The 13,585-nt window shown below is 44.3% G+C and overlaps 1 protein-coding gene across 4 annotated transcripts in view; it reads right to left on the reverse strand.

The window, feature by feature from the left end:
* mrtfab (myocardin related transcription factor Ab) overlaps positions 1 to 13,337 on the reverse strand; it is a 36,474-nt gene extending 23,137 nt beyond the window's left edge. The window contains exons 1-3 of one of the 4 annotated variants that reach the window (XM_084001940.1): positions 13,224 to 13,337; positions 12,580 to 12,628; positions 9,809 to 9,994 (exon numbers count right to left, since the gene is read on the reverse strand). In XM_084001940.1, coding sequence (XP_083858066.1) covers positions 9,809 to 9,932 — 124 coding nt within the window. In that variant the 5' untranslated portion in view covers positions 9,933 to 9,994; positions 12,580 to 12,628; positions 13,224 to 13,337. Of the gene's footprint in view, positions 1 to 6,777; positions 6,914 to 6,963; positions 7,188 to 9,808; positions 9,995 to 12,579; positions 12,629 to 13,223 lie in introns of those variants that run through there. The other 3 variants (XM_084001930.1, XM_084001932.1, XM_084001931.1) reach the window with 3 other exon arrangements.
* Positions 13,338 to 13,585: the final 248 nt, after the last annotated feature.

Consider the following 13,585-nt stretch of genomic DNA (forward strand, 5'->3'; position numbering starts at 1 on the left):
GGCCAAGTATCTAGGAACTATTACAGGACTAAGTATCTAGGAACTATTACAGGACTAAGTATCTAGGAACTAGTATAGCACCAAGTATCTAGGAAGTATTATAGCACCAAGTATCTAGGAACTATTACAGGACTAAGTATCTAGGAACTATTACAGGACTAAGTATCTAGAAACTATTATAGCACCAAGTATCTAGGAACTAGCACCAAGTATCTAGGAACTATTATAGCACCAAGTATCTAGGAACTAGCACCAAGTATCTAGGAACTATTATAGGACTAAGTATCTAGGAAATACCTTCTTCCCAGGAGGATTGCTGTTTAACATGTACTAGTACTATATGATGCTTTTGCATGCTTGTTTTTGTTGAGTATTCCCATTGAATCATTACATTGGGAGGTGATGTTAACCTTAAGCAAGAGAAATGAGCTTCCTTAAGTTTTCTGGCTTCGGGAACATTCCTGTGAGGCTGTTTGGCCTTGGACAACTTTATCTGGGTCTTTCTTTATCCGTAAGTGAAAAACATTTCTGGTAATTAAACAAGAAGAAAACACTCTGTTTTGGGGAAGCAGGCAGGATATAGTGACTCTCAGGCTTCCTGTGAATGTGTAAATGGATGGAAAACTCCCTAACGCCTTCCAGGTCATTGTAACCTGGACCACAGAGAACATCAAAATCATAAACATCTTCTAAAAAGACATCTACTCATGCCAGTTTTCGAGTTCCTATGCTAGTCTCAGATGGAAAGGTGAAGACAGGAAAGCAGAGTTACATGCAAGCAACCGCAAATCAGAACATACTGCAATACATAATCATTTAGGTGCTGAGCACGGCAGACAGTGACCTCCAAGTTTTTTTAGATTAAAAATGTCTGAAGTTGAAGGAATAAAAAAGTGAATGCATAGAAATGTTTGTGTTTTTTTCTACCATGGGTGTGGAACATCATGACCCTCTTGGCACAGAGTGTCCTTCAGCGGGACCTGCCCAAAACAATTACCCCTCCACATTCCATTAACCTTGCCAAAACAATCTGTAATTTCCGCAAACCTCCTCCAATCATCACCAACAAACAAGCCGAGGCGTGTTGTTCAGGTGAACAACACACAAGGAGCTCATGAGACAAATTGTCAGGAATGAACCCGTTTGGGTCCATAATTAGTCCCGCAGCTCAACAACATGAGGACTCTCCAGGTCTACGCTGGTCTACGCTGCCTTCAGACCTTCTCGTCTCATCACAGCTGTAAATATGTTGGATGACCCATCTCTATGCCATTTACCATACTACTTCTGATAACAGGAGATTAAATAATAGCAGCTATGATGTGTGTTAAAGGAAGGTTACCACCGATGAGTCCTGGACACAGGAGCTCTGGTAGTCTATAACAGCATCTCATCTCCTGGTCTATCAAACCAAAGGTCTCAATGGTGAGCAAAGTGTTTGTGTACCTTCACATCTGCTTTAAAAGAGAGGAAAAACATACACATTCACTCAAAAAGTGTCCTGTAACCAACGGTGAATCTTCTGAGGCCTGTGTACTTGTGCTTCAACATATAAGTATATATTTCTATAATTAATGAGGAAACGTTTGACATTTATACTATGCAATGGAGCAGTTTGCATATTCTGTTCAGGGTTAAACCTATTTCTTACATAAACTAAGGTGTCATAATGGTTGTGGTATCTGTGCAGATACCTGATGAACATACTAGTAATACTCCCTGCTTGTATTACTTAAATATATATAGTTATGTGTGTTAGTTACAAGCAAGTTTACCAACCACACAGATGGATGAAGCATTCACCAAACTACCCAGAAACCAACGAGGCTGTGAACCAGTCTGCCACCAGTCAGACCGGCCATTAACATTCCAGCAGGGAAAGCAGAATGTTTTTTCTCCTTTACTTCCTGGAGGACCCCCCCGCCCCCTTCCCACATTTGGCTGTGACTCAACGCTGACATCAGACTCTTGATTTCTTTGTGTATCTCAGTGAATCAACACAGACAGAGCCTGAGGAAACCTGTGTCTCTCTTTTACGCTCTCATAGTTAACAAAGACAGAGGGATGGGACAATGAAGGACCGCAATAAAAACACTCACCATTAAAATGAATTTACATCACTGGGATAATCGTAAATCAGCTCACAATCATGTTAGAGAAGTTAAATATTAAGCATCATTTAAAAAGAATACAGGATACAAAAAATACGTTAATCCTGTATTTATGCAGGGAGACATTATGTATTTGGCTGTTTTTCACTATAAAGGATGTTAAACTAAATGGAGAGTGACATCAGCATGTTTTAGTGCTGCATATTTTGATGATTATGGGGATAATATTGTGAATCACAAGTATTTTTGTCCAGGAGGATAATCATATTCTCCCATGACTAATAATAAAAATACTCCCACGATACCTAGCTCCTTCAAAGAGTTTTACAACTACAATGTCTTAGAGAAACAACTGTCACACTTGATATCTTGGATTTAGATATTTGACTCAATGTATGTATGAAGTGTTGGACCGAACAGGGATACTGAGGTTCCAGGAAGCTTAAAACAAGCCCACCAATAACAACGGCACTTCCAGAGAGAACAAATAGAACATTACAGGAGACTAGAGCCACATGAACCCTGTTCAATGTTGTCAGTAAAGTAATAAAGAGTGCTTTCTACCTGGTCAAGGGTGCTTTGTTGGGTGACCATTGACCAGCCGGCTGTGCACCCGCCACCCTTGGTCACTTAAAGTAGTCCCACTATGGTCTAATTGTATACTGTTGAGGGAGGAGGCAAGCGTCTATAAGAGCCCCAGTGATGAATGAAAGGAGAGGCACAGAACCAGCTGGCAGCTGTTAGCATCTGGTAACATAAACCTGTAAAGCAGACTGCACTAAAAGGGAGGGATGGAGGAGGAGGAGGTGAGGTCATGTTCAGCAAAGGAGAGGAACAGAGGCTGAGAGAAGGAAAACAGAGGCTGAGAGGGGTGTTCCCTGTCCAGCCATGATGATGACGCCGTTGTTCAGACTCTTACATAACTAAACATCTGAAAATCATTTTTATTGGAACAAACCCCCCTAACCTCCTGCCCAACTCAGAGGAAACTTTCTTTCTTCTCTGCTTTACAACAACAGACTCCTGGGCAGCAAAGAAAAAGCTCAACGGAGAGAAAACAACAACGATGAAGTGGAAGTGAGGCTTTATTTTGCCTGGATATGGTGCTGTATGTGTGTGTTTGACTTCAGGTTGCTGTTTGGGGCTTTATAGGCCTCTTCTTACCCGCCTCCCCCGCCTTCCGCTTTCTGTATACGACATCTAATATAAGCCTGCCTGTTAATTTGCTTCAGCAACCAAAATGGAAAGGTTTTTATTCTTAGACGCCGACCTTTACCGGGGACACAGGTTTCCATTTTATCAGTGTTTAAGTGACGTTGAATTACTGCTATATATAAGACAAGATGACAGAAATAGAGAAAAGGGTGTTTTTTAAAAGTCACTCTGACACATTCTTGTCTCTCTGTGGACAGAAATCTACTCAAAATTAAACTTTTCTGAAAAAGATGAGTGCCTGGAGCCTTCGCCTGGACTCTCTGGTATAAGCCCATACTTTTCATGATATCTACCGTGATCAATTCACTTTCCTCATTAGTAGGCAAGAACTCGATGCTATTCTTTCAACGACTTTCAAGCTTGTCTAAGCTTCACATTCATGAAATATGAATGAATCCTTAATTATGTTTCAGATGGAGCAGAAATCAGATTGCTTCCACCTCGTGCCGCCATCAACACCGAACCATGCCCTGCACGTGTCTCGGCATCTCAACGAGCTAAAGGGCCGTTGTATTATTCAGAAACACGGAGCGTGTCGAGTCGGAGACGAGGCACAAGGCAAACCAACGAGAGGCTACATGTTTGCGTGGCTGAGAGTTCCTGCAGCAGCAGGAACCTCTAACTGTGTGTGTGCAACCCTCATTCACATAAAGTACAGGGTGTTTTTATTGCATGATGTGGGGTGAAACTGGCTTTAAAAGCAGACTAGTAGAGTATCAAAGCCACATTCATGCAATCACACATCACTAAAAGCAAAGTAGATCCAGTACTTTATCATTAAAACAAGCTGTAGCTGCCCAACAATGCAAAACCTCTGCTGTGATTTAAAAACATCACGTCTGTGCTGCAGCTGTTCCCCAACCATAACATGGCTGTGTTTATAACAAAATATTATATACAGGGTTTCCTACACCTTCTCCAGGCAGATTCAAGCACTTTTCCAGCACCGTATGGACGCTGGATCTAGGAATTTACAGAGGTAGAAATGGATTTAGCGTGATCTCTGTGGATGTCAGTGTGGGGACATGTGTGTCTGCATGTTAGAAGATAAGTGTGTCTTCACCGCGCTGCATGAATGGACATGTACTACCTGTCGGAGGAGCAGGCTCCGTGATCCTGCTGCTGCCAGCAGACCTACAACGCTGATCAAGCACTATATTCCTTAGCTTTAGGCTACAGATCCGAGGCCGTCGCTCACATCTCATTATCTAACAGGAATTCACTGGATCACAAATCAAAGATAAGGGTCTGTTGGTGCTTGTTTGAAATACCGTTCTGTCAGGACACTCTGTGAAGATGGAAGGCTACCAAAAGCCTGTAAGTGCATGTCCAGGTCTCCGCACTGACATGAGTTCTGAAGTGTGTGTGTGTGTGTGTATTCGAGATTTAAGCCTCTCGCAAAACTTGTTACCGGAAAGCTGCGATTTGAGCTGCAATTAACTTCAATTACATTTAATTTTATTAACAGCGTCATATAACAAAAGTCATCTCATGAAACGTTTCCCATAGAGCCGGACTACGGCACGCTCTCATGATGAAGTCCCAACATCCCAAATTACTACTTTGGGATGTTGGGATGTTAAAAAACGACCTTAAACCAGAGGTCGTCAACGTTTCCTGCCCAAGGACCCCCAAGGCTGACAGTGAATATCTTATAAAATTGTGTTCCTTATTAAATAAGGTGTATTTTTGGACATATTTAGGAAGAAAAAAAGCTTGGGATCAAATCATCCCGGACCCCCTGCTCTCTGCTTTAAATGGTTTAACTGTAGGCAGCTCCAACACAAAGACATCACTTATCATAAAATACACGTTCCTCAAAGACACCAGAATCACCATAGGTCAACAACGTGCTGCTGTCATGACATCACCATGTCATTATGTTTTTGATTGTCGTGAGAGAGTTATGTAGCTGCTGCGTTTGGATAAGACGTTTTACAGTCTTATTTTCCTCCTCCTCCTCCTCCTCCTCCTCCTCCTCCTCTGTGCAGATTCTTCCTTGCTATCTATACGTCCATCTATCTCCTCCTCTCCCCTCCTACTCCCAGCCTGAGTGCTGCTGGCAGCCTCCCAGTCTCTTACATAACCGGACCATCAGCCTTCCTGATTCAGCGGCTCGGCTATACATCTCACCATCTCAGAACCAGCAGCAAATCATCCGTCTCCGCTTACATTCTGTACGTTTCTGACAGCAAACGCATCATTTCTGGCTCCTGTCGAGGAGAGAACTTATATCACAATAACATGGAAGGGAAGGGGAAAGTCCATCTATTGTCATTATGGAGGGTGGGGACGGACAGGGACACGCTGTTTATCTCTGCATGTTTACTGGCAAACCCTAGATTTCACTGATGGAATTTACCCAGAGTCTGCTAGCTCCTCACCACCAACATTCAGCCTTATATAGTCTGAATCTCTCTCCGTTCACATTTATAGACATTTATAGTCCGGAAAATCCAACGTCTTCAATTCAAGCTGATTTCTTTGACTGCTGACGGTGCGATAATCGGATTTATTGAAATAAGCTGCATAGTTAGAAATCACTGTCATGTTTTTCTGAGACAAAAAACTGCCGTGTTGCATTTATCATGTACAATCCAGTCTCTAGTCTAGAGGTAGCGGTCCTGGTCTGTGCCGCCCCCCCGTCCCCAGCTTAACCCCAACCCTCCAGCCCTGTCTGGATCTCTGGATCTAGTCGGTCCTCGGGGAGCAGCGGGACCTTGGCTCGACAGATGACAGCTGCTTTGAGGGAAAGGGGGGCCGGGAGGCCGGGGGGAGGGACTGGTATCTGGTCCCTGAAGTTCTGGGGACCCTCTGAGGTCAAACCCTGAAAACAACATTGACACACTACAGCATGTAATGGTCTATGCGTGGTCTAGATCCCACTCCCATCCATACTGTTTTTACTATATTTAACACTGATGAGATGATCCATTTCCAACCAAATATAATATACAGTTTGGTAATTAATCTATTGGAGTTGTTGTGCTTCGTCCTACTCCTTTTCAAAGATATATATTTGTTTTCATGTCATTAAGGGCCATCTTGTTTTTGTTGGTTAAATTCTATTCTATTCTATTGTAAAGGTATGCAGCCACAGCAAAGGACTGTCATTGCCCTGTATATGTACTTATATTCCTATCCGTACATAGTTGTCAAATGTCATGTTTAGCTTTATTCAGTTTGTTTTTATTTCTGTGTGTTTATATCGAGAGCTGGAGTCAAACTCAAACGTACTTAGCATTAAAACGGATTCTGGACATTTTAAAGTTAGTAAGTAAACACAAACAAGTAGTCTACATCACGGGAGACAGCAGAGTCAACACACCGAGCATTTCCTGCTGCATGCAAGCACTCACACCTCACACACCCGGAGTAACACAAGCTTCACACAGCTTCCTGTTCCTGCAGACACACAAACGCCAACAGCGAGCGCACTAAAGAACTTTACCTGGCGTGATAGTCATATCCCTCTGCACCATGCTGAAGAGAGCGTCACCCTCCCGGCCACATCACAGATTCATACTCCCAGTACAAGCACAACAAGTAGTGTTGGGGGGGGGGGCACAGTGGTAGAGGGCTGAAGAAAAGTCCAGCAAGAGAGAAGAAGCCACATTCAAACAGGTTTTCCTCTCACCGGCAGCAGCGGTACTCCACAGGTAGCCTCACATTCCCTTTCCTCTGGACTCTACGAGTGTGTGCTCGCCCCGACGCCGGAGTGAGGGAGTGTGTCCCGTCTACGCCCCCCCACCTCGGAGAGCAACAAGTTCCACCCAAAAGGTTTCTGCTCTCTCCGTGGCAACACCTTTGTTTCACTTCTCCTCGTGTGGAGATAAAAAAAGTTGCCCTCTCAGTAAAAAACTGAAACTACAAAAACAAACTGCTGCCAAGCCTCGCCTCCACACGGACCAGAGCCACGCCCCCTTCCCCACTCGCTTCCCGTTTCCCCCCTCGCCTTCCTTCTGTTCCCTCTCGGAGAAGTTATGCAATCGTTTCAGACGTGACCTCCCACTCCTCCCTCCTCCTCCTCCTCCTCCTCCCCCTCCCTCCTCCGCCTCCTCCCCCCTCACTTCTCCACCGCAAAGTTTTGAATGAGCTCAGTCCCGTTAAAATAGCACGGCCACTTTGGCTCGCCGTGGAAAAACTCAGAGTTTGTGATGGGAAGACATCACAGGGAATCTGAATCTGACACACACAGTTAAAGCCTTGTGCAATAAACACATTGCGTAAACCTGATCAGAGGTAACGCTATGATAAGAAGTATGACCATGTGGGCATTCCTTTCTCTTTTGAAATAATGTATGCGTATAGAAATGAACATGCAGTCACACGCCACGCATCTCTGAAAGCACCTCCGTGAGATTACGCTGCAGGAGTGCCTGCAGCAGCATGTCTGCTAACACAATGGGAGAGAGTGTGTGTGTGTGTGTGTGTGTGTGGAGGCCAAGCGAGAGCCGGGGTTGTTTAAGTTTGGGAGTGGTGGCCTCGGGCGGTGTGAGGGAGTCTCCGCCTGGTGTGTATCTGGGAGGTAAACACCATCCGCTGACAAGTAGTCACAAGATTCCTTCAACAATGTAAACATCACTTCAAATATTGTCAGTGTTACATGAAGAAGGTCTGCGGTTAAAGCTGGCTGCACCAACGCATCTTCTCCAGAGTCACATTCAAGCACTTTCAAGCATTTCAAGGAGCATTTCCATGCTTTTCCAGCCCCTTCCAGCTGTGGTAAACTCCATATTTGTACCAATCCAATGGTCAGTATTCAGTCTACTTATTATGTCACTTGTTCATCACATTAAATGAGATGTTATTGTCCTCTAAACAACCAACATGATGTTTGGAGACAGCTTTTTACAGAAGGACCACAAATTCAAGTGTTTTCAAGGATTTCCAGCCCCCGTAGGGACCCTGTAAATCATTTGCGTCCTGACACACCGCCAGCAGGTCAACATAGGAGTCTCCACAGAACGGTGAGGCCGACGCCCAGCTGGGGACAATGCTGTCTGATAATGAAAGGTGTGTTCAGGTGTTTCAGTAACACAATGGCAAGTCTGACCAACGCTCCCATATCAGAAATGCTTTCTTCAAGTCGGTGCATGCTTTTATGATAATATGCCTCAGTTTTGGCCCAAACCAGTTTGCAGGCACCTTGGTAAGTGAGATGCTGTTCGATGCCACGTAGCACTGAACAGCTGCTAACTTACAAAGAGTTTGTCTTCATGGTGCTTTTTATTGTTGTGATGACGGAATTTGAAACGACAACAGGAAACAACCTTGAAACAGGTTTTATGGGTATGAAGGAGACAGATATTTACATCCGCAAGCTTCCGGAAAAAAACAGGATTACATGAAACGTAGACTAACAGCAACTGCACAGTTGTTTCAATTGTGAAAAAAACTGCAATTTCCCAGAGCTCAAAGTGAGGTTGACAACAGTTAAAAATGCAAAGATTGCTTCCTTTCAACAACAAGGCACTTTTAAATTGTTAAAGACATACAATGATACAAAACAGAGAAAATCAAATCCACATACAGGGGAAGTGTGGGGCATAAATCGATTAAAAAATGACTTACAGGGTCCCTACAACTTCTCCAAAGTTCAAATTCAAGCACTTTCAATCACTTTATAACTCCAAGCACTTTTCTAACCTTGAAAACAGCACACTAAAATGCAAGTGTTTTCAAACATTTCCAGCACCCGTATGAACCCTGAGCTTCAGACTTTCAACACTAACTGCGTATTAAACATATTCCCAACCCTCGGCCTGCGAGTGCTTGTGACTTGATTCACGTAAATGAAACAAACGGATGAATGCAGCTCAGAGAAACAGCTCCAGGCTAACTCCAGACACAAAAAGGCCTACAGAGCCTTAAGTCACCGCAGCAAATGTGCAACGCAGTCTAATCGACTGGAACACGGGGTCAGAGCACAAGAGCCAATTAGGTACAGCAGCGTCTCTCTCACACACACACACACACACACACACACACACACACACACACACACACACACACACACACACACACACACACACACACACACACACACACACACACACACACACACACACACACACACACACACACACACACACACACACACACACAGCCTGAACAAATTAAATGAACAAGACGACGTACAAACACAACCGACATTTAACTTCTGGCTCTCAGATACTTTTTTTTCCCACGTTCATCTTATGTAACATGCTGTTCTCCGCGTGCTCGCTTTGAGTGGAGGAACATATGTTGGATATAAGCCACTTTCTGGGAAGGATGAGTAATAGTGTGTTTCTGTATATCACAACTCAGACAACAGCTTGTCCTCCAGCCAGGGAACATCTATAGATACAACATTAATCCATCCTCTGGTGGAACGACATCCATACTGTAACAGCTGTGCTTGCACTATTAGTTGCACGTGATATTGTCGAGCTATTCTGCTGCAAAGAAGTACCACAATGTGTAGGTGCATGTCTCACCATTCTTCCTCTCCTGCAGAGGCCTTTTGATGGGTCCCGGGTGAAGAGACAGCTCCTGGAGTTCAGAGGTCACGACCTCGCTCTGAGGGCTGGAGGCCAAGCCCACCATCATGGCCACTTCCATGCTAACAGGACTCGGCTGCTGCCCTTTCTGTGGGTGAAACGTTGCCAGGGCGACGGAGAGACCTGCAGAAGAAACAGGACCTCAATTAGGTTCAAGGTTCAAGACTCAGAGGGTTTACTGTCATATGTGCAGTAAAGAAACGTTTCCCTGTACAGAGAATAAACTGGAGATATTCATCTAAAAAGGTGCAATCAGTAATACTAAAACAATGAAATACAAAATCCACTTGTGCTTTGGATTTGGTTCAGTTTTACTTTCAGTATCTTATTCATAACATCAGCACAGCCTTGAATACGTGCAGGAGAACTTCACTACTGATGCAGAGTCGGCACTTTAGTACCTGAGCAGGTAAGCAGCTTAGGATCTAGCTACTGAGCACATCATGAGCTAACTGGCTAACGCTGATCTTTGATGCAAATGAGCAAACTTCAGGTCATCGTCACACCATCGCATTTAAATACCATTTTACAGACATCGGATGGTATTATGTGCTTCTACAATATCCCATTGGGTCTAATCTCTGAAACCCTCGCCCCCTCCTTTAGTTCAGTCTTCTCTGTTTTCCCATGAAGGGTTTGTTTTATCACTTCATTAGTAAACAGGGTCATGAACTACATCAGATCGTCTCTATCAGCATCGAGGATTCAACAAAGCCGGGGCATAAAAGTTAAAAGACAAATGGTGCTTTACGGGCTGCAACAACAACAACTGAGACCTTCTCCTCCCGGTCTGCGGTCGACTCTCTGCAGGCCGATGAGATTTAATCGGCCATCGGGGGAAGCATTTGCATGTTTGAGCTTTTACAACTGTTGCTGTGGCCGCCGCTTTAGAAAGGCAGAACTGTCTCCTCCCTTAACAACCCTCCGGACCATTTCCATATGTTTTAAGCCGTGCACCAACTTGTCCTCGGAGCTGCAGGAATTTCATAAAAGTAAGCTCTAAAATGTGTGTGTACGTTGTGTGCTGCCTCCTCCACCGGGGACAACTGAGGTAAAGTTGAAACGGTGCTTTGAGTCTCCAGAGAGACACTCAAAGAGAAGGTTCACATGTTGACGGTCACACAGAAGCACATTCTAGACGTATAGGAAGACAAAAATATTGAAGGGGGAATTACAAAACCACAGAGAGCGTTTAGCAGGACTTTGTAGTCCACTGGTGGGTTCAGACTCTTAGCCGAGTCACTGCAGCCTTCTCCTTGTAATCATGTCATTCTGGGCTCAATATAAATAACCTGAACTTCCCTCTCTACTCCACATCAACCTACAAACTAATTCACTAACAGATCCACAGAGATATAATCAACTATTTCATCATCATCAAGTCATTCTTCATGCAGAAATGTCAGAAAATGTCATCGATGTGAAGGAGATAATCGTTGAGCATCATGTTAAGAGACATTTCAGACCCGCCGGTACGTTTGTAATAAACAGGTAAGCGTGAAGTGAAGGTTAAATAGGAACCTGTCTGATCTCAGACTAGTCTGGAGAACAACGTCTTTATTGTCACTAATTTACACTCGCTTTATGAAATAATGATTTACGGAAGTCGGGTGAAGCTGGTCTGCTTCCTTTTAGGAAAACAGTGAACACGCCCAGTAAATTTGGTGGCAGCACATAGCCGATTGTTGTACACAAAGGCAGGTTTATATGTGCTGAGCTCTCTGTGCAAAAATGTGTTTTTCAGTCCGTGGTGTTGTGATGGGGATCCTGTGTGAAAACAATGAGGCAGTGTTGTCTGAGATATCACTCTCACATCCAACCTCACAGGTCTGAACACACAATAACCACACAACACACCAAACGCAGTCTCTCGGCCTCGGGGAAGTCTGCAAGTTTTATCACGTCAAAAACATTAAGGACGATCTTTTTCTAGCCTGCAGGCTACCACTGAACTGTTCTGGTAATTGTGCTGATTTTAATTAAAAGTAAAAAGTCTAATCCCAAGAGCGTTGATCAATATCCAACTTACAGTTTGCAAAATTAAGATTTAGATATCTGATACCGTCCCGACCTGACAGGGTCTGAAACTCGAACCGCGGGTTTGATACCCAGTTTCAACATTGTTCTTGCCCCACAATCAGTCATAGTATAGGTTTGAGAGTAGCACGACTTTGTATGGGATGAAGGTGATAATTATATAGATAGATATAGACAAAACAAATGTCATATTGGACAAGTCTGGAGATCAAATATGATATAAAATTGCGAGAAAAAAAGTACAAGTGACCAGCTAAGAAACCTGTTGATTCAAAACTCAAATTCAAGTGTTCTCAAGGATTTCCAGCACCCATACGAACCCTGTGGATGTACATCTCAATACTGTAGCCTAAACGGGGATCAGGACTCTGAGGTGACCAGGATTCCAGGTCTGTTACACGGTTAAATCAATGATTTCTAACAGATGACTTTGCCTCATCCTGACTTCCCCCAGTAACAGAGGGCTGCTGAAACATGCAGTGTGTGTGCTGTTCCTTCATCCAGCATTCCTCCCCACCTGTCCACACTAGACATTAACACACACACACACACACACACACACACACACACACACACACACACAGTCCTGATTTCAACAGCACAAACCAGAGATTACCACACACACCGGTTCAGTAAGCGGATCTGGGTCACAGCCTGGGCTTGGTTCTTACCTGTATGTGGCTAAATGTCGGAGGGGCGTTTTCCCATCTCAGCGTTCTTCTGTGGGAAGAAACATAACAAAAGCTTCATCAGAGAACAGCTGATACCTGATCCCCTTCCTCTCGATCCTGCTCCTCTATTCTCGGATCGTGACGTAGAGCAGCAGTATCAGTAACCAGGGCAACAACATAAAAATCCCTCGTTGAGTTAAAGAGATTTTTTTTTAAATAAACGAGTTTACTGCTACTGCGGGGTAGAAGAGTCCACGTTGCAGGAGGCCTTTTCCACATACGTCACGGGGCAGCAGCCTACAGCTGTCACTGCCCAAAACAACAGCCGGAGCTAAGCTAGGCGACTGTTAGCTCGTCTGAGGTTAGCCTGAACAGCTAAAGTGGAAAGCTAAAACGACACAATGAGAGGTGAAACAAGGTTACCAACAAAAGAGTAAGATCCGTGTTCCAGACGCACGGCTCCAACCCGGGGAGTGTCCCCGGAGACCACAAAAGTCCTAGACACACCAACTTAGCAGGCTAGTTAGCTACCGTTAGCATCTTACATCAGGCGTTTTAACGCTACCGCTAACAGGGCAGCTAGCACCCTGGATGTCACAGTTAGCTGATGCTAATGCTAATATAATATATGTATATGCGCTTACTTTTCATGGTCGCCACTTTGTTTTGTGTGTGTTGTGTCTGAGGGGGATAAACGGCTTTGGCGTGAACACAGCGCCACTTCCGATCACAAAGGAAACTTTGACCGGAACTTCCCCCTCCTCCTCCGACGCGCGTGGACCCACTTCCTTCACAACACGGCCGCGACCGGCGCACTACTCCGTCACACGGGGATGCTTCCGCGGAGGCATGTCGGACTCACGATGATAGAATATTATATTACAGCATTTCATTTGAAGTAAAAGGGAGACAATAAAGTGTAGGTATTTATACGTAGCACTGCACACAGTCGCTACGCAGTCTTTGGCTCCACCTAATGGTCAAATACATGTACTGCATGAGACGA

Source organism: Eutrigla gurnardus, assembly GCF_963514095.1.
Source record: "Eutrigla gurnardus genome assembly, chromosome: 22".
NCBI lineage: Eukaryota > Metazoa > Chordata > Actinopteri > Perciformes > Triglidae > Eutrigla > Eutrigla gurnardus.